This window comes from Paroedura picta, chromosome 13 (genome assembly GCF_049243985.1).
Source record: "Paroedura picta isolate Pp20150507F chromosome 13, Ppicta_v3.0, whole genome shotgun sequence".
Classification (NCBI taxonomy): Eukaryota; Metazoa; Chordata; class Lepidosauria; order Squamata; family Gekkonidae; genus Paroedura; species Paroedura picta.
In genome coordinates this window covers 34006101-34032249 of record NC_135381.1, presented here as the reverse complement: position 1 = coordinate 34032249, position 26149 = coordinate 34006101, and the positions used below count along the sequence as shown (strand labels likewise).

At 47.5% G+C, this 26149-nt stretch overlaps 1 protein-coding gene across 2 annotated transcripts; it reads left to right on the top strand.

Moving 5' to 3' along the window:
* The first annotated feature begins 257 nt into the window (after positions 1-257).
* Positions 258-26030, top strand: SYTL4 (synaptotagmin like 4). 2 transcript variants are annotated; one of them, XM_077307871.1, is made up of 17 exons: positions 258-391; positions 6513-6680; positions 9000-9215; positions 10837-10946; positions 11302-11404; positions 11963-12070; positions 12244-12349; positions 14819-14909; positions 16381-16484; positions 17342-17428; positions 18107-18285; positions 18669-18771; positions 20091-20252; positions 23284-23386; positions 23607-23706; positions 24763-24971; positions 25408-26030. In XM_077307871.1, the coding sequence occupies exons 2-17, from the start codon at positions 6571-6573 to the stop codon at positions 25548-25550; spliced, it is 2034 nt and encodes a 677-aa protein (XP_077163986.1). In that variant the 5' UTR covers positions 258-391; positions 6513-6570; the 3' UTR covers positions 25551-26030. The 2 variants fall into 2 exon arrangements, with proteins under 2 accessions (XP_077163986.1, XP_077163985.1); XM_077307870.1 differs by lacking the exon at positions 258-391 and adding an exon at positions 474-773.
* The last annotated feature ends 119 nt before the right edge of the window (positions 26031-26149 follow it).

Sequence of the window (26149 nt, the reverse complement as noted above, 5' to 3'; positions counted from 1 at the left end):
AGGTCGGTAAAATGAGTACCCAGCTTGCTGGGGGGTAAACGGTCATGACTGGGGAAGGCACTGGCAAACCACCCCGTATTGAGTCTGCCATGAAAACGCTAGAGGGCGTCACCCCAAGGGTCAGACATGACTCGGTGCTTGCACAGGGGATACCTTTACCTTTAACACCAAAGCCAGTGTAAGGAGGTGCAGGCCATTAGCAGAGTACAATTGTGGTGAGATCAGCCAGACTGGGGGCAAAGACCCTCCCATAGGGGAGTCACTCTGAGGGGCCTTAAAGAAGGAAGGGGGAGGAATGAGGCTACAGCGCTGACCTCTGCAGGTATACCACTGCACGAGGTCCCTGGGAGTGCAGGCCCGGGGCAGGTGCCACATGGATTGCACGCCTAAGGTTAGTCTTGCCTGCTCTGGCAAGGGTTCCCCAAGATCTCAGGCAAAGGTCACATTGCCAGGGGCTGCTCCTTGTACCTGGAGGTGCTGCAGATGGGGCCTGGGACACACTCTGCACGCAAAGCTGGATTCGGAGCCCTTTTGAGATACGCTGCGCCTGACCATGGAGGTTCCATTTCGCGAGCTCGGCCATAGCGTCCGCTGGCAAAAACCCAGCAAAGCGTACGAGAGCCCCTGCGAAGCAGGTGCTCCCACGTCCCTACTCTCCGCTCGAGGAGGGCGCGGCCCCTTTAAGCGCGCGGCTCCTCCCTGGGTCAAGGCAAGTTTCCTGCCGGAGCTGCGGCCGGCGGAGAGCCCAGCCTGCAGGAGCCGGGACGGTGCAGGTACTCGGGGAGGTCTGCCGGGGGATGGGGGTGCGGCGCCTTGGCCCTTCCCCGCCCGAGCCTGGCTCCTCTGCAAAGGCCGAGCTCGTCGCGCTCTGCTTCTGGGGGGGGGGTCTCTCTGCAAGCTGTTTGCGGCTGCTGGGACGTTTTAGGAGCCCCCCAGCGTAGAAAAGCCTCTTGGGTAGGGGTAGTCAAACTGTGGCCCTCCAGATGTCCATGGACTACAATACCCATGAGCCCCTGCTGGCAGGGGCTCATGGGTATTGTAGTCCATGGACATCTGGAGGGCCGCCGTTTGACTACCCCTGCTCTTGGGTGTTGTCCCCAGTTAGACCTCAAAAGTTTGCATCTGATTCCCAGCTGCGAAAAGGGCTGGGGGGGGGGGTCTTTATTCCTTTGGAGATGCCCTCTGCATTTCCAGAGGCATCTTCCTTGATCCGGACTCGAACTTGGCGCTGGATTTCAGGTAGAGTCTGCTTGACTGTACCTTCGCCGGCGTTTTCCCAAAGACTTTTCTCAACCCCCCCTTCCCTTTTAGTTTCTTTGGCTTCGAAATTTGTGTGCTTTGTGCCGGTAAAGACTCACCATCTGCTCCCAAAGTGAAGTGTGTTCTCAAGTCGAATCTGCTTTGTAAACTTCATTTAATCAATCAAGAAATAGCTTCTGTGGCTTTGTTAAAAGCCAAGGGTTATCTCTGAAGCCGGTTTTAAATGTGTATGGAGCTGAAGTCATATTTTTTTTCCAAAATGCACTGCTCAAATCTCATATCTCTTTGTTTGCTGCTACGGAGAGAGTCTACCCAACAGACACAGGGGATTTTGGAGAGGACATTTGAGGTTAATGATGTAGCTTTGAAGTGTATTTGTACAGGATAGCATTGCATGTAACTGAAAGAGCTATCTTGTATCACATGACCTAGGACTTACTATTTGCTTAACTAATATGCCACTTTCCTTCCAACCGGGACTGAAAGCGTCTTATAACATTCTCCCCTCCTCATTTATCCTTGTAACTGAATTCCCGGGGATTGATTGGCTGTTGTAACAAAGAATTATCATTGGCTGTATTTGGTTATGTGACACAGTCTACTGATGTAACAGAATTGATTTTTGCTATATATTCCCTTCCCTGTCATGTAAGAAGTTCATAGTCTCGAAGTTCATAGCACTCGAAAGCTCACGCCCTGAATAAATCTTTGTTGGTCTTAAAGGTGCTCCTGGACACTGATTTTATTGTAACAACCCAGTAAGCTTCCATGGTAGAGTGACTGAACCTGGGTCTACCAGATCCTAGCTTGACTAATTGCACTATGCTTGAAACCTGATACCATTAATACTGAAGCCTGCCTCTCAAATTGCTCTCACAGAATAATCAAATTTTGCCTGTAACCTGGGCATCTGTTGGTAGGGCAGATTGCAGTCAGTTCCTCCTAGAGCAGGGGTAGTCAACCTGTAGGGCTCCAGATGTTCATGGACTACAATTCCCATGAGCCCCTGCCAGCAAACGCTGGCAGGGGCTCATGGGAGTTGTAGTCCATGAACATCTGGAGACCACAGGTTGACTACCCCTGTCCTAGAGAATCTTCTATCCATATATATGCCAAAGTTGTCCAGCCTTGTTTTGTTTATCTGAGCTCACCTGGAGAGTTATGTGCTTGTCCCGCAGGAGTTTTTGTCAAAGCATTAGGCACTTAAGGAAGTGGTGTGCTGATTGTGCTTAATTAATTGTTACCAATTTGCCTGTCTCCAAGGGCTTCTGGAGCTTGCCGGTTGTTTTGGGCTTGTGGTTTCCTGATATTGAATTTGAAGCCGTGTGTGGAAGGGTGGACAAAGAGAAAACAAAAGCAGGAATATAGAACCTTGAGGCTGGTTTCCGGGCATCCTTAAAGGGGTTTGTCTTTCAGATGCCAGAGCCAAATGTTTTCTCAGATGTGTTTCCTCTCTGAGTATGGGAAACCGGGAGGAAGTTGAAGAAGGGGCTTTGCTGGAAACAAGGCATAGCCACATCTGGACTTGCCCCCCTTGAATATTCCTGATCCCTTCTCTGAATCTTAAAATTTAATTTAAATTTTAGAAAATTGATTGATATTATTAGTGTTGAGAAAAATCTACAAGCAAATACAAAAGGGGTGGTTTGTAGTGTCTACGAAAAAAAGAGAACAAAAAAAAACCTATCCCAAGGCTACTAACAATATTAACAAAATTAATACAGGATAATGAAAAGTAAAACGTTTCTTCTTGTTATGTTGGTTTATTGTAGCATCCAACCAGAACGGGTTCCAGATATCTCCTATTTTCAAAGGGAATTTTCCTCATGGTTGTTCCTCTCACTTGTGAGAAAATTGGTACTTCCATACCTGTATTCAATCTCAAAATGTTAAGAGTATACTCCGGCCTTTAGCTCTGTACTGTAGGGATGCTAGTAATCTGCTCAGAGAGATATCTGGAACCCGTTCTGTTTGGATGCCACAATAAAGCAACATAACAAGAAGAGACTTTTTACTTTTCTTTTCTTTATCCTGTATTTTGTTAATATTGTTAGTAGACTTGGGGCAGGTTTTTTGTTCTCTTTTTGTGGAGAAAAATCTACATGCTGTAAACAATTTACAATAAATGGACCCATTATGATAACTAAGAAAAGTGTTTTTCAAAAACACTTTTTATTTAGATCTTACACAGGAATTTTCTTTTGTACTGTGTACTCCTCCTCTTTATGGCTGGGATGATTATTTTATTTGCAGGGAATCTTTTTCACATAGAGAAGCATTCAGAAATGGAACTCCACTCCCACCTGCAGTCTGAATTAGTGCCCGGTTTTACAGCCTACTAAGAGCCTCTTGTGGTGCAGAGTGGTAAGGCAGCTGTCTGAAAGCTCTGACCATGAGGCTGGGAGTTCGATCCCAGCAGCCGGCTCAAGGTTGACTCAGACTTCCATCCTTCCGGTCAGTAAAATGAGGACCCATCTTGCTGGGGGGGGGGGAACGGTAATGACTGGGGAAGCATTGGCAAACACCCCGTATTGAGTCTGCCAGGAAAACGCTAGAGGGCGTCACCCCAAGGGTCAGACATGACTTGGTGCTTGCACAGGGGATACCTTTTCCTTTACCTTTACAGCCTAATTCTGCCTCATATGTAGACCAGGCCAGATGTACTGGCTCATCCCTTGTTAACCCCCATCTCCCACCCCCTTTGAAATCTGTTTCTTTCCCCCTTTGCTACGCAGAAAGTATTCTATACATGACAGTGCAGTTGTCTGGAGACTAAACTAAGTGTTCCCAGAATTATAATTCATCTCCAGGCTGCAGAGATTGGTTGCCCTGGAGGGAAAGGCAGCTTTGGAGGTTGAGTTCCACCCCACTGAGCTCCTGCCCCTCCTTAGGCACTGCTCCCCATATCTTCAGGAATTTGCTCAGAGGATTTGTTCAGAATTTGAGGCCTTGTGTTCTATGTAAGGTTATTTCTCCAGTTAATCAGGGTTCATATCCTAATAAATGATAATGCCAGCCCCACTGGAATGGGCGTGCACAAACAGAAGGGATTTAGAGTCCCCCCAGGAACATACTTGACTCTGCCTGAAGCAGAGAGCTCCCTCAGCTGGTTGCACCTCATTCTTAAGCTTCTTGGTGGCTTTAGGTCAAGAAAGGTGTGGTTCCCGATCAATACTTCATGGTTCATGTCTCTTATAAACTGTACAGACTAGTCTGGGGCCTTGTTTGTTCTGTCTGAGGAGTCAAGACTCAGCCCATTGTCTCCTCAGACTCCTGGAGGCTCCCTCCAAGTCCTCCTTTGTATAGGACAGATGGTGAGGCCTGACTGAAGTAAGAAACTGGGTCAAAAGCCCTAAAGTACAATTGAAGAGTTTCCGTTTTATAAAAGATCATAGTAATTTAAAGGACAAACATTTTATCATAAACATAAACATGAGCAGGCAGTGTGATGCAGCGGTAAAAAAGGCAAATGCCATTTTGGGCTGTATCAACAGGGGCATCACATCAAAATCACAAGATGTCATAGTCCCATTGTATACGGCACTGGTCAGATCACACCTGGAGTACTGTGTGCAGTTCTGGAGGCCTCACTTCAAGAAGGATGTAGATAAAATTGAAAGGGTACAGAGGAGAGCTACGAGGATGATCTGGGGCTAAGGGACCAAGCCCTATGAAGATAGGTTGAGGGACTTGGGAATGTTCAGCTTGGAGAAAAGGAGGTTGAGAGGGGACATGATGGTCCTCTTCAAGTATTTGAAAGGTTGTCATTTGGAGGAGGGCAGGATGCTGTTTCCGTTGGCTGCAGAGGAAAGGACGCGCAGTAATGGGTTTAAACTACAAGTACAACGATATAGGCTAGATATCAGGAAAAAAAAATTTCACAGTCAGAGTAGTTCAGCAGTGGAATAGGCTGCCTAAGGAGGTGGTGAGCTCCCCCTCACTGGCAGTCTTCAAGCAAAGGTTAGATACACACTTTTCTTGGATGCTTTGGGCTGATCCTGCGTTGATCAGGGGATTGGACTAGATTCTAAGGCAGCTTGTAATTTACAGGGCAAATTTCATCATGTTTGAATTGAAGGAAATCTGACATGTGTCTGTGCTTCATGCCATAGTTATCATTTGATTCTCTGTAGTGCACCTGATACACCCCCTGGTTGTCATTGTGTGCTTGTCTTTTATAAGGTAAAGGTATCCCCTGTGCAAGCACCGAGTCATGTCTGACCCTTGGGGTGACGCCCTCTAGCGTTTTCATGGCAGACTCAATACGGGGTGGTTTGCCAGTGCCTTCCCCAGTCATGACCGTTTACCCCCCAGCAGCAAGCTGGGTACTCATTTTACCGACCTCGGAAGGATGGAAGGCTGAGTCAACCTTGAGCCGGCTGCTGGGATCGAACTCCCAACCTCATGAGCAAAGCTTTTAGGCGGCTGCCTTACCACTCTGCGCCACAAGAGGCTCTTGCGCCACAAGAGGCTCTTTTGTCTTTTATACTGAACATCAAATGATGAGCTATAACATACAATTGAAAGTAGACCTAACGGATTTAGTAAAGGGGAAAGAAAATTTAGTAGGTACAACTACAAGGGCTGAAAAATGAAGACTGGTAGAGGGGTAAAATATTGGCAGAGTACTTAAAGCATTAATCTATTAAAACTGTTGTAAAGGGAGAGACTTACTATAATTACAAAAGAATCTGGAGAACAAATCCAGATATGGTTAAGGGCTTTTAATTATGGTTGGAGAGAGATTATTAGTTTGTTTCCTGTAGAAGCTGATAGGATGGTAACATTCTTGATTTTGGATGGTTCACATCGTCAAGTTGGGAAGTAATTCTAAAGAATGTAGTGTGTGTCGTATCTTATAATGCAGGGGTAGTCAACCTGTGGTCCTCCAGATGTCCATGGACTACAATTCACACGAGCCCCTGCCAGCGTTTGCTGGCAGGGGCTCGTAGGAATTGTAGTCCATGGACATCTGGAGGACCACAGGTTGACTACCCCTGTATGTAAAGCCCGCTGTATCCAGGAATACAAGGGGTGCTAGAGCTTGGTGGTAGGAAGAGGATGGGGAAGGTTGTCCTGCATGGGGATCAAGGGCATGGGGATCAAGGGGTGCTTTGTAAAGGTGCCCACAGACTCAGAAGGGACTCCTGCTCTAAAGGTAATGAGAAATTTAGCTTGGGTCGGCTTCCGTCAGTGCGTTAAACGAATATGCAGTGTCTTGCTCGACGATAACACTCTTAATTTCCTTCCAGCTCCTAGAATTTTCAGCAAGACTTGAGGACACCACTAGGCAGCTCTCGGCTCAAAGCCATGACAGAGGCCGTGGACTTGTCCTTTCTCTCAGAGGCAGAGAGGGACTTGATCCTCCAGGTCCTCCAGCGGGATGAGGTGCTCCGGAAAGCTGAGGAGAAGAGAATTAGGTAAGAAGGCAAAATGGAGAGGGAGGCATGGCCGGCAAGGTTTGGTTAAGTGCTAAGATGCTGTGAGGCTTTGAAAGTGTCTGCTGGGCCAAAAAATACTTCTGCTGATGTTAGACATAACCATGTGCAGGTGTACTCAGGAGCTGGTCCCACTGGGTTCAGTTTGACTTGCTTCCAGGTAAGTGTGCCTGAAGAACAGAGGGAGCCTTTCGGATGGGAACATAGCTTGGTTAAGGCCTGTAGGTCTCGACACCACCCTCCCAAGCCATCAGCTGCTTGATTAACTTCCTGCTATGGCTCCTTGACTAGAAGGGCAAAACTCCGGATCTACCAAGCACCTACCAGGGCCATGTTACATGGCTGGTGGTTGATGGGTTGCACCTTGTATCCTAGAGGATTCTGGGCGTTCTCCATTCATGGCCCAGCTCTTTCACTGGTCTTTGTTCAATCAAATCAGAGTCCAGGAGCACCTTTAAGACCAACAAAGATTTATTCGAGGCGTGAGCTTTCGAGTGCTTGCACTCGAGTGCTTGAATAAACCTTTGTTGGTCTTAAAGGTGCTCCTGGACTCTGATTTTATTGCGTTACTTCAGACCAACACGGCTACCTATTTGAATCTGGATTAGTTTGCTATTTCTGTCCCATGGTGTAGTCTTTTGTTATGTGTCAGGGCCCTGGGAGAGAAGAGCAATGTGGCATTTTGTGGAGGCTTTTTCTTTATGATCAGTTTAGACTCATTGTAATGCATCTACTCCTTCCTGTTTTTTTAAATTTATACAGCACCATCTGATCCCTGCCCAGTAATAAAAATTAGAGGTGGGTGGGGGCTTTGTTAACAGGATACGTGCTGACGATCTGTCGTTTTTCCATTGCTCCATGCTTGATTGCCGAGTTCTGTATAATCGTCTGTTAATCTCCTATGTTCTCCCGGGAGCCTGCAGAAACTGCTGCCCGTGAAAAGGTGCTTCCTGATGATTCCACCAGCTGGCAATCTTTTGTGAATCTCTCTCTCATGCATTATGTGGAACTAGGTGGCAGGATGAAGTGGCTGAATACTGGGATTATTGGACTGGTCGCCATCCCGTTTTAGATGCTAGGGCAGGGGTAATCAATCTGCGGTCCTCCAGATGTCCATGGACTACAATTCCCATGAGCCCCTGCCAGCAAATGCTGGCAGCAAATGCAGCAAATGCTGGCAGGGGCTCATGGGAATTGTAGTCCATGGACATCTGGAGGACCACAGGTTGACTACCCCTGTGCTACGGTATGCACGTGACACATTTTGAGTACTTAGAAAAGTACTCTAAGTACCACACAGCGATGATCCTTTGTGGACCATTTACCACTTACACAGAGTGTCCCCCCCTGTGCCCCCCCAATTTTTTTCCTTGTTTTACTGCACCCACAGCTGTTATTTAGAGAAATAAATGGTGACTCGAAATAAGTATTTAACCTAAGGTGTCACTGGGCTTTTGCGTTATTATGCTACAACATACTGGAATGGTTTCCCCTTTGCAATAATTTCGTCTCCCCCTGTCACTGGAGAGGATTTTTGCCTTTTGAACCAACCAGCAGTTGCTAGATTGCTACAGAGCAATAATGTTATCATGATCTATTGTCTGATCTACAAGCTACTCTGCATTCTTTCACTTTCTGGAGGATTTTTAAAAATGAACATTGTGAATGAAAAGAAGCTGCAGGTTGTGGCAGTAGATTTGTTGTAAAATTATCGCCTTGTTCTAACAATTGAACAGCATTCGAGTCCAGTGGCGTCTTTGAGACTAATTTTAAGACCAGTTTTATTCAAGGTAGGGTGTTGGACTCAATTGGTTTCTGCTGCTTCATATAATAATCATGCCATCATCTTTATTTTCCTATCCTGCCCTTTCAGTAAAGCTCAAAACAGATTTAAAAAATCATAAGAGTATATAGACAATAACTCAGGTTAAAACAATATAATCTAATTGCTGCTAATTAAAACATATCAGACCGGGTGGGGGGGAGGGTTTGGCATTAAGGAGCTGATCTCTCCCATCACACAGCAGAGAGGTCAGCACTTGTTCATAGAATCATAGAGTTGGAAGCGGTCATACAGGCCATCTAGTCCAGCCCCCTGCTCTACGCAGGATCAGCCCTAAGCATCCTAAAGCATCCAAGAAAAGTGTGTATCCAACCTTTGCTTGAAGACTGCCAGTGATGTTGGTGGTTTTATTTTGGACTTGGTGGAACAGTTCTTCCACAGGCCCTGTGGAACTGATTTACGCTCTTAGCTTGCCACGCATCAATCCTTAGCCATTGCTCCTGTGCCACTCTCAACAGGCGTCTGAAGAATGAACTTCTGGAGATCCGCAGGAAAGGGGCCAAGAGGGGTAGCCAGCGCTATAGTGCACGGACGTGTGCCCGCTGCCAGCAGAGCCTGGGCCGGATCAGCCCCAAAGCCAACACTTGCCGTGGCTGTAACCATCTGGTGTGCCGGGACTGCCGTGCTTATAATGCCAACAGCTCCTGGCGCTGCAAGGTTTGCACCAAGGAAGCGTAAGTCTGATGGCCTCAGCCTGTTCCTACCTTGGTATCTTTTTTTTGTTTTGTCTTTGAGCCTCCATGTACAACCTTAGCTGAATCTGCTCGGAGCTTTTATTCGAATCCCAAGTTGATTCCATCCCTGCCATCCACACTGAATGCAATTTCCATTTTGATTTTGGGCAATTAAAATTTTCCCTCTGCAGCAAGCAGGATTGATCCCGAGTGACCCAACCTTCCCCCCACGATATCCTGGAGTGGATATAACCCTCGATATTTGAAAAATCGGCATGAGAAAGCGTGCAGCTCTCTGCTTGTCCTGAACTAAGTAGCTGCCAAGCCTCCAATGCTGTAGAAAAATCCTGATTAGCTAGAGCGTCAGTTCAAAGGCTTCCTTGTTCCCAGTTTTCAAGGCTTCCTTTAAAGGGGAAGGCCTAACTTCTCTTGGCAGAAGCTCCAGAAGCCTTAACTTCTCTCGGCAGACATTTGTCTCTGGGATTTAATCCCCCTTCTCTGTCTCTAATCCTCTCCCCACCCCTCTTCAAGAAAAGAAAGAAAGAGGCTCCTGTTGCACTTGGCTCCCCCCCCTTCTGAGCATCCCTAACCATGTGCAGAACACTTTTCTGTTTCAATGGGGAGGGGGGGATAGAGGAAGACCTGAGTTCAAATCAATCTGAATTCAGCAGAATCCACAACGGAATAAACAAAGTAAGTGCAGAATCAGCCCTTGTTTCTAACATCTGGGACTCTGTTTTTTCATTTAAAAGGCTGCCAGTGAGATTCTGTCCTTGTTCATCTGGATCTAATCTATTCCTGTTTGTGAATTCAGGACCTCTGATTTACCTGCTCAGAAATCTTTTCTGTGTTCTTTGTTTACCTAGGATGGCACTTTATTTTGACCACCGCATGATATCTTCTGCAAAATCTCCAAAACATCAAGGATGACAGTTTCATAATTCATTGGGCGTGTTCAGGAAAATTGATGAGGGCTATGAACTTGGTTCTGTTTTTAAATTAAAGTTTCAGTGTTCAAGATTAGAAACACAGAAACTGAATCCGCAGCTGCTGCAGCAACCCCCCCCCAAAAAAAAACAGAACCAAGTTAAACATATTATATTTTAAGAATAATTTTTAAAATGTGCATGTTCTAATACAATGAGGAACCATGTGTTCTTTCTGCTCCAAGGACAGCCCTCTTGTTCAGCTGACTTTTATTAAGGTATCAGAAGCAATCTGAGATCTCTCTTAAATAACAACAGATTTCATTTAGTATGTCCCACCTAAACTGATCAGTTTTGGGGCTTCTCAGATTTGACATGTTTAAGATGCTTTCAAGTTTGCATCTGGGATGTGCTATATGGAATTTATTGTTGTGAACTTTTCTGATGTTTTTGGGGAGATGGGAAAAAGAAGGTTCCCCTTAAAACAGGAAGATTTCTCGATTCTTCTTAAATCACTGTATTTAAACTTCTGCGGTTTTATATTCTTATAAAATATGGGGTGGGAAAAATGTGGATACATTTTTGCAGTGCTGTGTTTAGTTTTTTTTTTGTGTTCATGCTTGCATGAAGTGCTCAGAAGTGACTATAGGTTCTTCTGAGTGATCTTTTAAAAACTCTATTTTCTCTCCCCTCAGGGAGCTCAAGAAATCAACTGGGGACTGGTTTTATGATCAAAAAATAAACCGTTTTGCGAACAGGCTGGGCAGTGACCTCATTCGAATGTCCCTACGGCGCAAGCCCCAAGGTGAGGTATCTGGACAGCCATCCTTGTTGAAGGAAGTAGAGGAGTGAAAATAGTCCATCGTGGTTTATACCATAGGCAGGGCATATTTTTGCACACTTCTAGCCTGGCTCGCTTGCTTGAGCTATCTATATCAGGTTACCCTGCTTGTATCAGTGTGATCCTCCCCAGATCTCCCTCATATCCCTGGTCTCCCTCTATGTTCTGAGGGAACATGCTGTAGAACATTAAGACCTAGAGGATAAATTTGGGGACTTCTCAAAGCATTCTCAAATTCAGACATCTCATTCTCTTGGGCAGAGGGTGGCCTTTCTGGGTTGCTGCCTCAGGCTTCTTTTGATCCCGTTTCCTTTCTTAGCTAACAAAAGGGAGACAGTGGGGCAAGTTCTGCTTCAGAAGGCCCAGCTTGGTGATCCCAAAGGTGGGCAAAAGAGCCCCCAGCAGCACCTCAAGGAACCTAGGTGAGTCTCCTTCCTGCCTTTTTGGACCCCAGTTTGGAAAGGCCAGAAGTCTTCATTTGTGGAAATAAGCATGCTCATCTATCATGGGCCAGCTATGGCCAGCTAAGCAGGGAACAGCCATGATGACTGGTGGTAGCTTCAGATTTCTGGGCCATGGTTAATATTACAGAAAGGAATGGTCATATGGTGCAGTAAGACTATAGAGCAGTAGTTCACAACTTGGGGATTGGGACCCCTTTGGGGGTCGAATGACCCTTTCACAGGGGTCGTGGGAGGGCAAGCAGCTTTACCAGGAGGGGGGCACCATCCACACAACAGTCTTGCGAGGTAGATCGAGATAGAGCGTTCGTCTGTCTGGAGCAGCGGAAAAAAGCGAGATCGGCGTGGTGGGACAAGAGGCAGAGCTGAACTGAGAATCTCTTGGTGGCCCTGGCAGAAGAAGGGTTATCATCCTTCTACTGGCCCCATTACTCTTCCCTCCTCACCTCTCAAGTTGGGGAGTGTTCCACTGTTCTCCAAGGCTGTGCTCATTAGTTTGACGTTTGCTCTTCCTTCCAGCTTGACCTCCCACTCAGTGGAGCCACGAGATGCAAGGAGTGACACAGAATCGACTGAGAACATGAGCCTAGATGGGCACCATCCCGCCCCTGCTCCCATGGCAGCCAGGTGAGAACGACTGCCTCTCCCATTCATGCTTGCTGGTCAGCCTGGACTGGCGGTCAGTTTGTTGTGGTCTGAGGGATCTGAAAGGGTTGGGTGTTGAGAGTGAGGAATAGCCAGAGGAGGAGTAGTATCATGCCCTTCTCTGACTGCCCTTCTCTTGCTGTGTTATCTTGCAGCCCTAGACAAGAGAAAATGGAAACTCTCAGCCCTTCAGGGCCCAATGCGTCCAGCTTGACCATCCCTGTTGGCTCCAGAGAGGCTCTTCCTTCCGATTCAGACAGCGTAAGTTTACCCTTTTGCTTCTCTTGGGGCTTCCACAAATGAGTGACACATGGATGAACTTTTCGGAATTGTCTTGGTATTGATGTGCTTTCTGGATAAATATTGATAAACAGCTTGGTTTGGCTTTTAATGTTCTTTCCCAGCTGTGTGTTGGGTTTTGTGTATTGGGCTATTGCCCTTGAGGAACAGAAATTTGACTGCACCCAGCCCAGAGGTACCAGCTGTAGAAATTGAGCTCTCCTTGTGTCCTCTTCCCACATCCAGCAAATGTGCCTGAGAAAAAGAGGGGATTCTTGATCTCGGTAGGAGAATGACAGCCCCGTAGAATATTTGCAGTAAACCACAAAGAAAGCAAATAGATCTAAAGAGAGAAGTTTGTTAAACAAAGGATTTTTGACTTGGTTGATTTGAGCTTGAAGCTCATGTCAATAAATGAGAATCACTTGGAGTCAAATGTTTGTGTTCACCCCAAGAAACCACTGGGCTTTCGGTACCTTGTCTGCTGAAAACAGTCTGTACATGCTCAGAATCCTTGGTGATTTCTACATGGGGTGTGTCAGCAGGGATCTGCGGCTTCTGAGCCTCGGAGGGAAGTAGGAGGGGGTGGGAGGGGTGGGTCAGTGGTGGGGAAGGTGATTGGCTGGCCGCTGGACAGACAGGCAAGCTGGTTGAAGGAGGAGGCACTCAGGGGCGGGACAGCTGCCCTGAGTGGGTTTTAAGCACTGAGTGGCATTTAAGACATGAGACCAGTCCTCCTCCAAGCCCTTACCAGAAATATATAACACGGAACAGATATTTCTAGTGCCAATTAAAGAAAAGCCTCCTGGATTTCGAGGAAGAAATGGCTGCCACAGAGACAGGGTTAGAAACAATGGGTGCTGCATGGGCTGAAAAATTTGAGTTTTTCCCCCTCCACACAGCAGCCATCCAGACCCTACTGCAATTTCCCCAAAAACTCTGGAGTAAAGCAGGTTTGAGGAAGATCAGAGGGAAGCTGGGGAAGCTCCCAAAAGGTGCATGATAGACCACATGTTTTGGGGAAGCAGAGAAAAAAGAAACCTTTCTCAACAGCGCTGAATTTGAGGCCAATAACTAATCTGAAAGTGGCAGTGCTTGACACTCTGGTCTGGCACAAAGTGTCTTGGCAAAACAGTGCTCAGCTGAGAACTTAATCAAACAGCGTCAGCTGAATAGATCAGCATACCATTCCATGCCATTGCAAACTATTGTGCTGTTGTTATTCCAAGTGGCAGGAATCTGTGCCCTGGGCTTGCCTCCATAACATTTGGCCAGGAGAAAATGCAGGGATCTCTTCTTCCACCCAGCCAGGGTAGCTGTAGCCTGCCTCCTATTCACACAGCTGCCTTCCCATGCTGGGCGAGGGACTGGGATTGGTGCTAGAGCGGCTGATTTTAAGGAGGAACTCTTACGTTGTGGTTCCAGCTGCTTCAGCTAAAGCCATGGTTCTCAACCTTCCTAATGCCGCGACCCTTTAATCCAGTTCCTCGTGTTGTGGTGACCCCCAACCATAAAATTATGACAGTGTTCTTTCACTGAAATTGACCAAATCGACCAATGGCGTGAAGATCCATTGTTCATGAGTGTATGTAAATTGGTTTTCCCCTGGGTTTCTCAGTTAAGTTCCGCCTCTTGTCCCACTGTGCCTATCTCGCTCTTTTCCATTGCTCTAGACCGTCTAATGCTCTATCTCGATCTACCCTGCAAGGCTGTTGTGTATATGGCACCCCCCGGCCAAACTACTTGCCCTGCTACGACCCCTGGGAAAGGGTCGTTTGAGCCCCAAAGGGGTCCTGACTCCCAGATTGAGAACCACTGAGCTAAAGGATCTTGAGTAGCAGATGTCTAGAAAGAAACCACTTGGAACCTCTTGGAAGTCCTTATTCACTTGCAGTAGCTAATATTACACTAGAGCAGGGGTAGTCAAACTGCGGCCCTCCAGATGTCCATGGACTACAATTCCCATGAGCCCCTGCCAGCGGTCACTGGCAGGGGCTCCTGGGAATTGTAGTCCATGGACATCTGGAGGGCCGCAGTTTGACTACCCCTGCACTAGAGGTACCATGGCTCTATATTTTCAAACTGTTCAATGCATGCCCATTGCTGCTGACTATGTTGATTGGCAGAGTCTAGCATCAGAGCAGTGGCCTATAACCTTTGCTTGAAAGTAGCACAACAGACCTTGGTTCTTCTTAAAGTTGGCATCAGCTGCATGGGCCCATAGGAAAGTGGCTCACTCATGGGTTCTGCCTATAACGGTGGTATGATGGAGTGTCAGCCTAAGATCTGGGAGGCCTGGGTTTGAATCCTCACCTTGCCATGGAAGCTGGCTGGGTGACCTTGGCCAGAGAATGACATAAGCTGCTGTGGATCGCCATGGGAGGGGGAAGAGTGGGATAGAAATGAAGTCAATAAAAGATGTTCGGGGATGTTTGGTTGTTTCTCTTCCAGGAAATGCGTTTGGGGCTCCGGGGTACTGCTTCAGCCGACGAGAGCGAAACTTTATTCAAGAAGAATCCCAGGAGAAGTCAGCGATCAGCAGGTAAATGGCCTTAAAAGAAAATGCCTCTTGAACGACTTGGATCTGTCCTCTGAGAGCCCTACCAGGGCCTATTCTGCACATATTGGATAATGCACTTTCAAAGTGCTTTTGCACCTGGATTTTCCTGTGCAGAACAGGATAATCTGCTTCTAAAGTGCATTGAAAGTGCATTATCCAACGTGTGCAGAATGGGCCCAGGATAGCCTAGGCAAGCATGATCTCAGTCACATCTCAGAAGCTAAGCAAGGCTGACCCTGGATGGTATTTGGATGGGGGGGGGGGGCAGACTCCAAGGATTTTGATGGAGTTCCTCCAAGGACCACTAGAGGTCATGCTGTGGAGGCAGGCAATGAAAACAACTTCCAAAATCCCCTTGTTTGGCTGCCAGACAATCGGCAGATCTCCTGGGGGTACTACATGCATGGCCATACAAGAAAATCCTCTGATCAGCAGCAGCACCAGCAGCTTGTCAAAGTCTTGAGCAGGTTTTCCAGGCCTTACTAACGTGAGAAAGTTTTGAGAGCTGCTCCTGCATTTATTTTTATTTTTTAACTGGAATGCATGGGCTTGCGTACACAGAGCAGCCTTATACAGAAGCAGGCAAGTGACCTGTCGAAGTCAGTCTTGTCTCATCTGGCTGGTGGAAGGTCTTGGGGAAAGGCCTTTCACATCACCTGATATTACTTTAACTGGAGATGCTGCAGACCGAATCCAGAACCTTCTGCCTGCAAAGCAGTGTTCTACTCCAGAGTAACGGTCCTTCCCCTAATAGTTACCTGTGATTATAAGTGTGTGGTTCAGCCATGAAGAGGCCACAAAGGGTGGCACCTCCTTTTGAGGGCTTCTCAGAAGGAAGTTTGGACAGGTACCTGCCAGATGTCTTGGGGTGTCGACTGATCCTCTCAGTTGATTCAGAAAAAGTTAACTTACCATCTTGGCTTGCAGGTTGGCAGCTCCTCATTCCATCTGCAGGGCTGTAACTTAACTTGGCCCCCTGCCTGGAGAGGATATAAGGAGCTGGGAAGGGAAATGGAGGCTGCTTATTACTACTTGGACCTAAAGACTGTCACCTTTCTATATTCCCCCCTCTCTTAATTTCATAGCTGATTGTTCTTCCCACTCCCCCTCCTTGAAGGTAGATTATTGCTGTTGAAGTATTTCCCCTTAATTTTGAGTTTTGTAGCAAAGGCCACTTTGAATCCTGGGTTTAAGGGGGAAAGTGCCATACAGATTTGCCAGATAACTCTAGGACAGGGGTAGCCAACCTGTGGTCCTCCAGATGTCCATGGACTACAATTCCCATGAGCCCCTGCCAGCAAACGCTGGCGGGGGCTCATGGGAATTGTAGTCCATGGACAACTGGAGGACCACAGGTTGACTGCCCCTGCTCTAGGAAATGGTTCAGGCCCCTCCCAGCCCTGTGATGCTGAAACGGCTGCTCCTCCAATCTCTCATGCCGCTTCTGTTGCAGAATGCACCAAATCGGTGATTGACCTGCGCCCGGAAGTGGTCAGCAGTGAAAGCGCATCTCTTGGAGACAGAAGCAAGTCTGTGCCCGGCCTCAACGTTGAAATGGTGAATCTCTGTCCAGAGTTGTTGGGGTCATTATGTAGAACGTCTCCCTGTGTCCCTGGGGTGTTTGAGAGTATTGCAGTGTGATGTTGAGAGTGTTCTTTCTGCCAGCTTCAAGACGACACAGGGAGGTAGCCAGGGAAGAAGTAGTTCCTGAAGCTGGGCCAGGCCAGTGAGAGAAGCAGAACAAGAATAAGAGATTGCCAGGGTATCCGAATCTCACAGGTGCCAGCTAAAGCCCTGCAGAGACAGTCACGGACTGCAGTTCTTCAGAGGTAGCTCAGAAGCAGAGATGTCTTTCATGACTACAAGTGAGACCATTCTGCTCTCTGCTGCCTGTTTGGGGAATGGAGGCAGTTGTTAAAGGGGAGGCAGCACAGAAAGATCAAAGACACAAAATGAGATGACTAATTTTCTGCCTGGTGCAATGTGTAGTGTGAGAAGAAGAGATTTTTTGTTGTACCCCACTTTGTTACTACCTACCTAAAGGAGTCTCAAAGTGGCTTACAAACACCTTTCCCTTCCTCTCCCCGTAACAAATACCTTGTCAGGTAGGCGGAACTGAGAGAGCTCTCAGAAAACTGCTCTGCAAGAGCAGCTCTAACCGAACTTTGACTGGTCCATGATCACCCTTCTTGGCTGCATGTGGAGGAGCGGGGAATCAAACTCCATTCTCCAGATTAGAGTCTGGCCCTCTTAACCTCTACTTCATGCTGGCTGTCAAGGATGTCTGTGTGTGTTTATGTGTGTGCGTGTGTATCTTCAGTTTGTTAAAGAGCAAAAAGCCTTGGCGCAGCACTCCCTTTGTGTGTGTTGGGCCGGTTTCAAGGCTGAAACCAAGTTTGTGTCTCTGTTTCCAGGAGGAGGAAGAGGAAGACATCGACAGCCTGGTAGAGATTCACCGGCGGAGGGCAGCCCGGGGCAGCATCCGCAGCGGCGTGTCCTCCGTGAGTCCTGGAACCGATCACTACTGCATGCAAGGGAGCACAAAATAGATCATCTAGAACAGGGGTAGTCAACCTGTGGTCCTCCAGATGTCCATGGACTACAATTCCCATGAGCCCCTGCCAGCGTTTGCTGGCAGGGGCTCATGGGGATTGTAGTCCATGGACATCTGGAGGACCACAGGTTGACTACCCCTGCTCTAGAGTACATAAATTGGTGCCATGCATGAAAGTGCTGAGTGATCTGCTATCTCCGTGTGGGGTTGAATACGCAGCCAGTGCTATATCTGCAGTACTAGTGATCCTTCCCCACCACAAGGCCTGATAGTGCATGGCTAAAATAGTAGTAGCTTTAGCAATTGGTTCTTTCGTGAAATCCCAAGGGGGCTTTGAGCAAGCCACTGGCCCTGTGAGATCCTGGGATCCTCTGGAGGGGCTGTTGACTGTGCTGAACATTCCTCGGAGGTTTGTCCTTCCCCACTTCTCTGTGTATTCATGGCTCTGGAAGGAGGGCCAAACTGCCCTTTGGGAGTGAACAGGTACTGTTTTTCTTGCTCCCCACTGCTGGGGATGGTGAGGCAGAATAGGACCCTGGTGGAGCTCAGGGCCAGAGTTGGGACTGGGCAGGTGAAAGGCCTCACCTGAAGGACCAGCAGCCCATCCTTCTTTCTTCTTCTTCAGAGCACTCTGGGAAGCATGGTCAGCATTTACAGTGAGGCTGGGGACTTTGGCAACATCGTTGTGACGGGGGAGATCGCCTTCTCCTTGAGCTACGAGCAGAAGGTGGAGATCCTGTTCATCCATGTGAAGGAATGCCGCCACCTGGCCTACGCCGATGAGGCCAAGAAGCGCTCCAACCCGTGAGTGACGAGAAGTTCGGCAGATTGCAAGACGGAGGACAGGAAGGGATGAGCCAGTTGGTGGCTCTCAGGCTTAGATGCCCAGAGTAATACCCATAGCTACTTGAGGGTGCGGAAGGCATTTTCCTCCAGACCAGGTTGGCCCGGGGACCTGGAGGTTTTTGGCTTTCCTCTGGCCATACAGCAGGGGGTCATTGTGTGCGTGTGGCGGAGGGAGAGGTAATTGCAAATTTCCTGCGTTGTGCAGAGAGTAGGACCTGCCCAGGTTGATCTGCCTTATTGACCTCGTCAGCATTAAAAAGGGACTTGCAGACAGTGTAAGTTTGTTCCTTTGTGCAGCTGCAAATAGTTGGGATGAAATGTTACCTCTCTGATTCCTTCAGGTATGTGAAGACGTACCTTCTTCCGGACAAATCCCGACAAGGGAAGCGCAAAACCACCATCAAACGAAGTACTGTCAATCCCTTGTACAATGAGATGCTAAAGGTAAGGGCTCAGCTACATGTGGGGGGCACAGGTAAAAACTCATTGCCCATTGCCTATTGCCTCCACCCCCGCCCCCCAAGTTTGTTTATTACATTTATAGTCCATCCACCTCCTTGGGAGACTTGAGGCAGATTACATAAAAGCACATAAAATCCCCAGAATAGGGGGGATAGCAGAAATAGCAGAAAAATAAGGGGAGTCATTCACCCCCTCTATAACATCCACAAAGGGTTCAATATGTAGTGAAAAATCTGGAGAGCCCCAAAACTTTTAAACAACCCAGCCTCAACCAAAAACCGGGCAGAAGAGCTCTGTCAGGGCCCTCAGCATTTCTGGGAGCTCATTCCACCAGGTCGGAGCTGGGACCAAAATGGTCCTGGCCCAGGATGAGGCCAGGTGTACTTCTCTAGGGCCAGGGACCATTAACAGATTAGTACTTGCAAAGCCACAGGGCCGTGCAGGGGGCATAAGCAGACAAGTGTTCCCTCAGATAGACAGGGCCCAAGCCACGTATGGCCTTAAAGATCAAAATCAAAACCTTGACCTTGTTCCAGGCCATAACTGGTAGCCAGCGCAGGCTGGACATGGGTCCTCCAAGATGACCCAGTGAGGACCCTAGCTGCTGCATTCTGTACCAGTTGGAGTTTCCAGGGAAAGGACAAGGGTAGGCCGGTGTAAAGCTAATCTAGAGGTTAATGTCTCATGGATCACAGTTGTTCTGTCTCCCTCCTCCCCCACTTGCTATGCAACCTCATAACGGCAGAAGAGGTCTCATGGAACTAAGCTACAAGATCTCAGTGATCATTTAAGGGTGGTTAGGGAACCACAAACAACTGAGGCTTCCTCCCTTGGACAGAATGTAACATTTAATTTATTGAAGGTCCTATGGCCCTCCTCAATGAACTAAGAGAGTGTCATTTTGAAAAGTTGCAATGTCTGCATCAACTCTTCAGGGAATGTGTGGGAGGAGTGTTAACCTCCATTTCTTCCTCCTTTTCCTTTTCTTTTTAAGTTTTAGATGTTTCTGCAGTAACCACTACCGTATTCCTGGGTGGCCCCATTGTGTGGATGTCTTGATCCGCATAGTTGGGCCATCTTGGGAAATAGATATGATACTTTTCCTTAGCTTGCATAGAACTATTTATTTATTTATTTGATTTATATACCACTCCTTGCTGTAACGTCTCGTTATTCCGTTAGCATCAGATGAAGCAGATACCTGCTTTGTGAAAGCTCTAAAGGTGTAACTTAATTTCCTAAATCATCTTCGATGCCTTCCCTTGCTGAAGGATCACCTCCTTTCTGTTCTCTTTTTCTAGTATGAGATCAACAAATCCCTCCTGATGGCCAGGACTCTGCAGTTCTCAGTCTGGCACCATGATCGCTTTGGCCGAAATATGTTCTTGGGAGAGGTAGAGGTTCCCATGGCCTCCTGGAATTTTGAGAACCAGTTGGAGGAGTGTCTCCCGCTGCATGGCAAGGTGTGCATTACACACTTTTCTGACCGCACTTGGGGCCGCTTCAAGAAAACCCCAGCAGCTGAAAGACTCTGCCCCTGTAATTCCAGGGAAATAGAGTCAATCAAACATGTCCTCTTAAGGTGCCCTACCTTCAACTCTGTAAGAAATAAATTCATCCTCCCATGACTCATGGATTCCTCCAACAGCTCAAACAAAGAAAAAGTTAAATTCCTCCTGTGGAATAGTAGGGGCCATATTATTAAGCAGGTTGCCAAATTTTGTGCGCACGTGCTTAGCACACGGGAAAGGCAACTTAAGCTTAAGTAAAGGTGTTTTATGAGCCTCTTATGGCGCAGAGTGGTAAGGCAGCTGTCTCAAAGCTTTGCCCATGAGGCTGGGAGTTCGATCCCAGCAGCTGGCTCAAGGTTGACTAAGCCTTCCATCCTTCCGAGGTTGGTAAAATGAGTACCCAGCTTGCTGGGGGGTAAACGGTAATGACTGGGGAAGGCACTGGCAAACCACCCCGCATTGAGTCTGCCATGAAAATGCTAGAGGGCATCACCCCAAGGGTCAGACATGACTCGGTGCTTGCACAGGGGATACCTTTACCTTTAAAGGTGTTTTAGAGGAATTTTACTATGCATTCAATTATACAATGTTATATATTTTAAATTTTGTACTGGCTCCCTGATTATTCAATTTTCTGCTGTGAAATGTTTTTTCTTGCTATCTGTTTTATCTGGCTGCAGGGCTGTATTAAAATACATTCGAATTTGACCACACTTGAGCTTAGCTCCTCTTAAAGGTGGTGTGTTATGCTCCAGGGACACTGCAACCAGGTTAACTGTGGCATTTCTAGCTCTCTGACATCATCTGCATTTTAGGCTTCAGCCTTAGTGAAAGAAACAAATGTGGAGAGGTTACCTGCAAAAATATGTATGCCACCTGAATGGAAAATGGTATGTGTCCCCAGCTTAGTGTAGTGGTTAAGAGCAGTGGTTTGTAATCTGGAGAGCTGAGTTGATTCCCCGCTCCTCCACACGCAGCCAACTGGGTGACCTTGGGAAAGTCTCATTTCTGTTAGGGTTGTTCTGGCAGAGCAGTTCTGTTAGAGCTCTCTCAGCCTCATCTACCTCACAGGGTGTCTGTGGTGGGGAGAGAAAGGGAAGGTGATTGTAAGCTGCTTTGAGTAGTGAAAAGCAGGGTCTAAAAAGCCCAGCCCTTCTTCTTATCTCAGTAACATGTAGCCCTGGTACACAGCAACATTAGGGGAGCTAACCAATCATGCTTGTGCTGGGAAGCTTAGGTGAATGGGGGCTGTCATTAGAAGGGTGGATTGGAGAGGACAGTTTGAGTCAACAGAAGATGCCTTGGTCACTGTTTACTCACATCTTCACTGCTGGACAGGATCTCTTTTGCTCGATACGCAGCATGTATCAAGCATGTATCACATAAAAATCACAAGATGTCATAGTCCCATTGTATACGGCACTGGTCAGACCACACCTGGAGTACTGTGTACAGTTCTGGAGGCCTCACTTCAAGAAGGATGTAGATAAAATTGAAAGGGTACAGAGGAGAGCGACGAGGTTGATCTGGGGCCAAGGGACCAAGCCCTATGAAGATAGGTTGAGGGACTTGGGAATGTTCAGCCTGGAGAAAAGGAGGTTGAGAGGGGACATGATAGCCCTCTTTAAGTACTTGAAAGCTTATCATTTGGAGGAGGCCAGGATGCTGTTCCATTGGCTGCAGAGGAAAGGACACACAGTAATGGGTTTAAACTACATGTACAACGATATAGGCTAGATATCAGGAAAAAAATTTTCACAGTCAGAGTAGTTCAGCAGTGGAATAGGCTGCCTAAGGAGGTGGTGAGCTCCCCCTCACTGGCAGTCTTCAAGCAAAGGTTGAATACACACTTTTCTTGGATGCTTTAGGATGCTTAGGGCTGATCCTGCGTTGAGCAGGGGGATGGACTAGATGGCCTGTATGGCCCCTTCCAACTCTATGATTCTGTGATTCTGTAAATAATAAAAGTTATAACACAATCTATGGAATGATAGTTACACATGCTTTAATTTCAAGAATGGCAAGTAATGTGAGGGCTGTGAAATTTCAGAAGACATGCAGGGCTCCATAGTCTTATTTGGTATATGAGAGGTGGAGGACCCATGCCTGTGGGGTGAAGAAGGTCAGACTTGGACTTGAGAGATCCACTCAGAAATAAATATCACCAGAAGATTTTGAGCCACATACACTCTTAATTGAACCTACTTTGCAGGAGAGTTGTAAGGATAAAATGGAGAGGGGAGAGAGAACCATTCTTTGAGCCCAATTCCTCATTACAAAACCATATAATGTAGATTTTGGGTTTCCCTGGTTTGACATTTGACATTGTAATGATAAGCTACATGTAACTGACCGCCCCCCCCACACACACACACTGTTTTAGGTCAGAAAATTAATGTGTGTGTGTCGGGGCGGGGATTGCTGTTCCTTCCTCCCTGCACTACAGTCATGATCCGAATTGGAGGGGGGGATCCAGCCTCTGTACTTGGAAAACACCCCTGGAGTCTGACTGCAAAAGTCAGATTGAGGCAATGTAGACCCTCCATGATAAAAACTGTAACATGTTTGGGTCTGAGATCCTAGGAGGAAGGGTGGGATAAAAATGTAGCAGACTTTCAGTCGCTCTTGCTGCTGAAAACAGGAGTTTACTCCTGTTTCTCTAATACATTTTCAACAAATCTTCCTTTTACTTACATTTCCACCCTCCCAGGCCTGAATTTTGAAATCATCCTCCTTTAGTAATGCAGCTCACACTCTTTCTTCCACCTTGTTTGCAACCAACATCTCCTCCAAACTGTATGCAGTGTACTCATATTGTCCCCCAGCAAGGAATGGGCTTTGTCTTATGTTCTCCTCCACTTACCTTTCTGGATTGTTTTATCTACCCCCCTCCCCCCCTGGATTAGTCAGCCCTGCAAAAATCAAGCTGGTTGCATGAATCTCCAATTCACACAAAGCTCATTTCCACATATTTCTCTTCTAGGGTGCTGACTCAGCTGCCTTCCCCCAATATAAGGGCGAGCTGGTGGTTTCCTTAAAATATATCCCACCTTCAAAGCATCCCAGTGCAGGGAATGGAAGAAAAGGTAAGGATTGAGGGCCCTTAAGCAGCTTTTATTTCCCCAACTACAATGAGCACTGCATGCTCATTTCCAAATTGTTCTGTGAGGTCTAGAAACTTGATTTCCCTATTTGATTAAATATTCTTGGAGTTTGCACATTCCTTCTTGAATGGTTAAAAGAAGCTTGTGGGGTGTTCTTGCATTGGACTGGTGGCCTTTGTCTCCCCACCCGTGTCTCTTGTAGGCAAACGGGAAGAAGGTGGCGAACTTCAGGTCTGGATCAAGGAAGCCAAGAATTTGACAGCGATCAAATCTGGAGGGACGTCTGACAGCTTTGTCAAGGGGTGAGCGAATTGGGGGCGCTTTGTAACCAGATGAAGGGAAGTGGAGCAGGAGGCAGGGACCATTTTGATTCATGTTTCCTGGTCTGGATGGAGCAGATGGGAGTGGGGTGAGGGGGAAGAGATAAAGCTTGGGCATCGGAACAGTTCCCTTACCTTGTACTTTGAGTCTTGCGCCCTCAAATGAGAGCTAAACTGTACAAGATGCTGGCTGTGATGGGGTACCTGGGATCAAGTACGGTTTCAAGAGAGACAACGAGACTGTTGAAGGTAGGGATGCTTTTGCTTTCTTCCCTCCCTAAAGAGGAACACCTGATACCCAGTGAGAATCAAATAACTCATGGATAGCCCAGTCCAATCCTATCAGATCTGGGAAGCTAAGCAGGCCGGCCCTGGAGACCTCCGGTTTAGGTGGTAGTTCCTCCAAGGACCACTAGAGGTCAGGTTGCAGAGGCAGGCAATGGCAAACTGCCTCTGAAGGTCCCTTGCTTGGCTGGAAAGACAATCTTTAGATCTTCTAGCCATGTGATAAATAAATAACCTTAAAAAGTAGCTGCAAAGAGGAGAGGGTGCTTAACCCTTTTGCATATGCCATTTCCCCAATGCAAGTCACCCCATATGTCCCAAATATTTCTTACCCTGGGTGGGGCTGGGAAACAGAAGCTCCATGTCCTGTGCCTGCCTCTTTCCCCGAGAGCAACTTGGAGACCTGATTTCTCCATCAGGAGAAACTGCTTAGGAAGAAAAGGGTTGATGTCCCTCCTTCTGCTATAGCCTTGATGCCAACTGGGGGCCTCTTCTCATGACTACGTCTTAAGGTCAAATTACTGCCTGCGTGAACTGGTCAGGTTCTTCCTCGATCTCTTCTCAAACAATCTTCCCTGTGCAGACAGATAACTCTCCCCGTCTACTTTGCAGCTGTTCTGTTGTGCTGTTCCAATTGATGCCATTTGTATGTGACACTTATTGCCTCTTGGATGGCAAGCCACCTTGATTGTCTCACTTACGGGAGGGTGGGATGTGATGAATGCGGTAAAGAAACAAGCTTCTTCTCTGCAGATACTTGCTCCCTCTGCGGAACAGGGCCACCAAAAGGAAAACGCCCGTGGTAAAGAAGAGCCTAAATCCTCACTATAACCATACGTTCGTCTACAACCATGTCACCTTGGAAGAGCTGCCCCACATCTGTCTGGAGCTCACTGTGTGGGACCGAGAGCCCCTGTCCAGCAATGACTTCCTGGGGGGAGTCCGGCTGGGGGCTGGAAATGGTGAGGAAGCTGCTCTGCTCAATGAAGCCCTTGTGGTCTACCTGTTGCTCTGTTTAGCTCGATACAATCTCAGGATGATGGTCTTTCCCAGCAACTTGAGATCCATTTCACTGGCCAGGTAGAGGATTGAACCTGGGACTTTGGGGGGCATAAATGGGCTCTTCCCCTACCCTGGGGATGCCCACAGCTGCGTGGTGTAGTGATTAAGAGTGGCAGCCTCTAATCTGGAGAACCAGATTTGATTTTCCACTCCTCCTCCACAGGCTAGGTGACCTTGGGCTAGGCAAAGTTCTTTCAGATCTGTTCCTGCAGAGCAGTTCTCTCAGAGCTCTCTCACCCCCACCTACCTCACAGGCCACTTTGAGATTCCTTCAGATAGTAAAAAAGTGGGGTACAGAAAAAGCTCTTTATATCTCATCTTGTTGCTCTGTTTCAGGAATGAGTAATGGCCAGATGGTGGATTGGATGGACTCTACGGGTGAGGAGATCAGCCTGTGGCAGAAGATGTGCAAGTACCCAGGCTCTTGGGCAGAAGGAATGCTTCCTCTTCGCTCCACCATGGCTAGGCCAAAGCCATAACCTTGTTCTTGCTTAACTGGGGACTGGAAATGGGAGGCAGGGATGACCGGGGCCTCCACTTGGCTGGAGAACAGCTCTCTTAAAGAGAAGCTGGAGCAAGACACTGTGTCTTCACATCTGTAGCAATAAAGGGAATTTTGCGGTGGGCCTTGAAGGGTGGTTCTTGGCAGCCGGCTGTATTGACTGAATCTCATTTTGTAACTCTGTTGGAACCAGATTCCATGCAGGCTCCCTGTGGATGCCATGGAGCCCCCCCCTGGGTGGTGGGGGGGTGTCCTAAAGTGCCTCTCCTCTTAATTTGTTTTCCATGTTCTCTTTTCTTTCTGCTCTTCCTTTGCCCTGCATCTGGCTTTTTGTAAAGGTTTCTAGGGCAGCCTGCTCACTACGTCTGTTCCTGCTTAATGCCTTCTGTTTTAAGTGCTGGGCTGCGGTTATTGAAATAAAGTTCAAGTAGCTGAGCTGGAGGCTGCAAAAATCAAATGTCTGTTGCTGCGTTAGCCTCGTTGAGGTCAAGTGGATAGAAAGGGAGACAAGATTTGGAGACCAAGAGGTATGAAGAAAGGTTGGGGGAGTTCAGTCTGTTTAGCTTGGAGTGGAGA

What these genes read in the sequence shown, in the direction of transcription:
- SYTL4 (XM_077307871.1), top strand. Translation starts at nt 6,571, where the DNA reads ATGACAGAGGCCGTGGACTTGTCCTTTCTCTCAGAGGCAGAGAGGGAC. An exon ending in CCGGCCTCAACGTTGAAATG is followed by an intron (nt 16,485 to 17,341) that starts GTGAATCTCTGT and finishes CTCTGTTTCCAG; the next exon opens with GAGGAGGAAGAGGAAGACAT. An exon ending in TCTGACAGCTTTGTCAAGGG is followed by an intron (nt 23,707 to 24,762) that starts GTGAGCGAATTG and finishes TCTTCTCTGCAG; the next exon opens with ATACTTGCTCCCTCTGCGGA.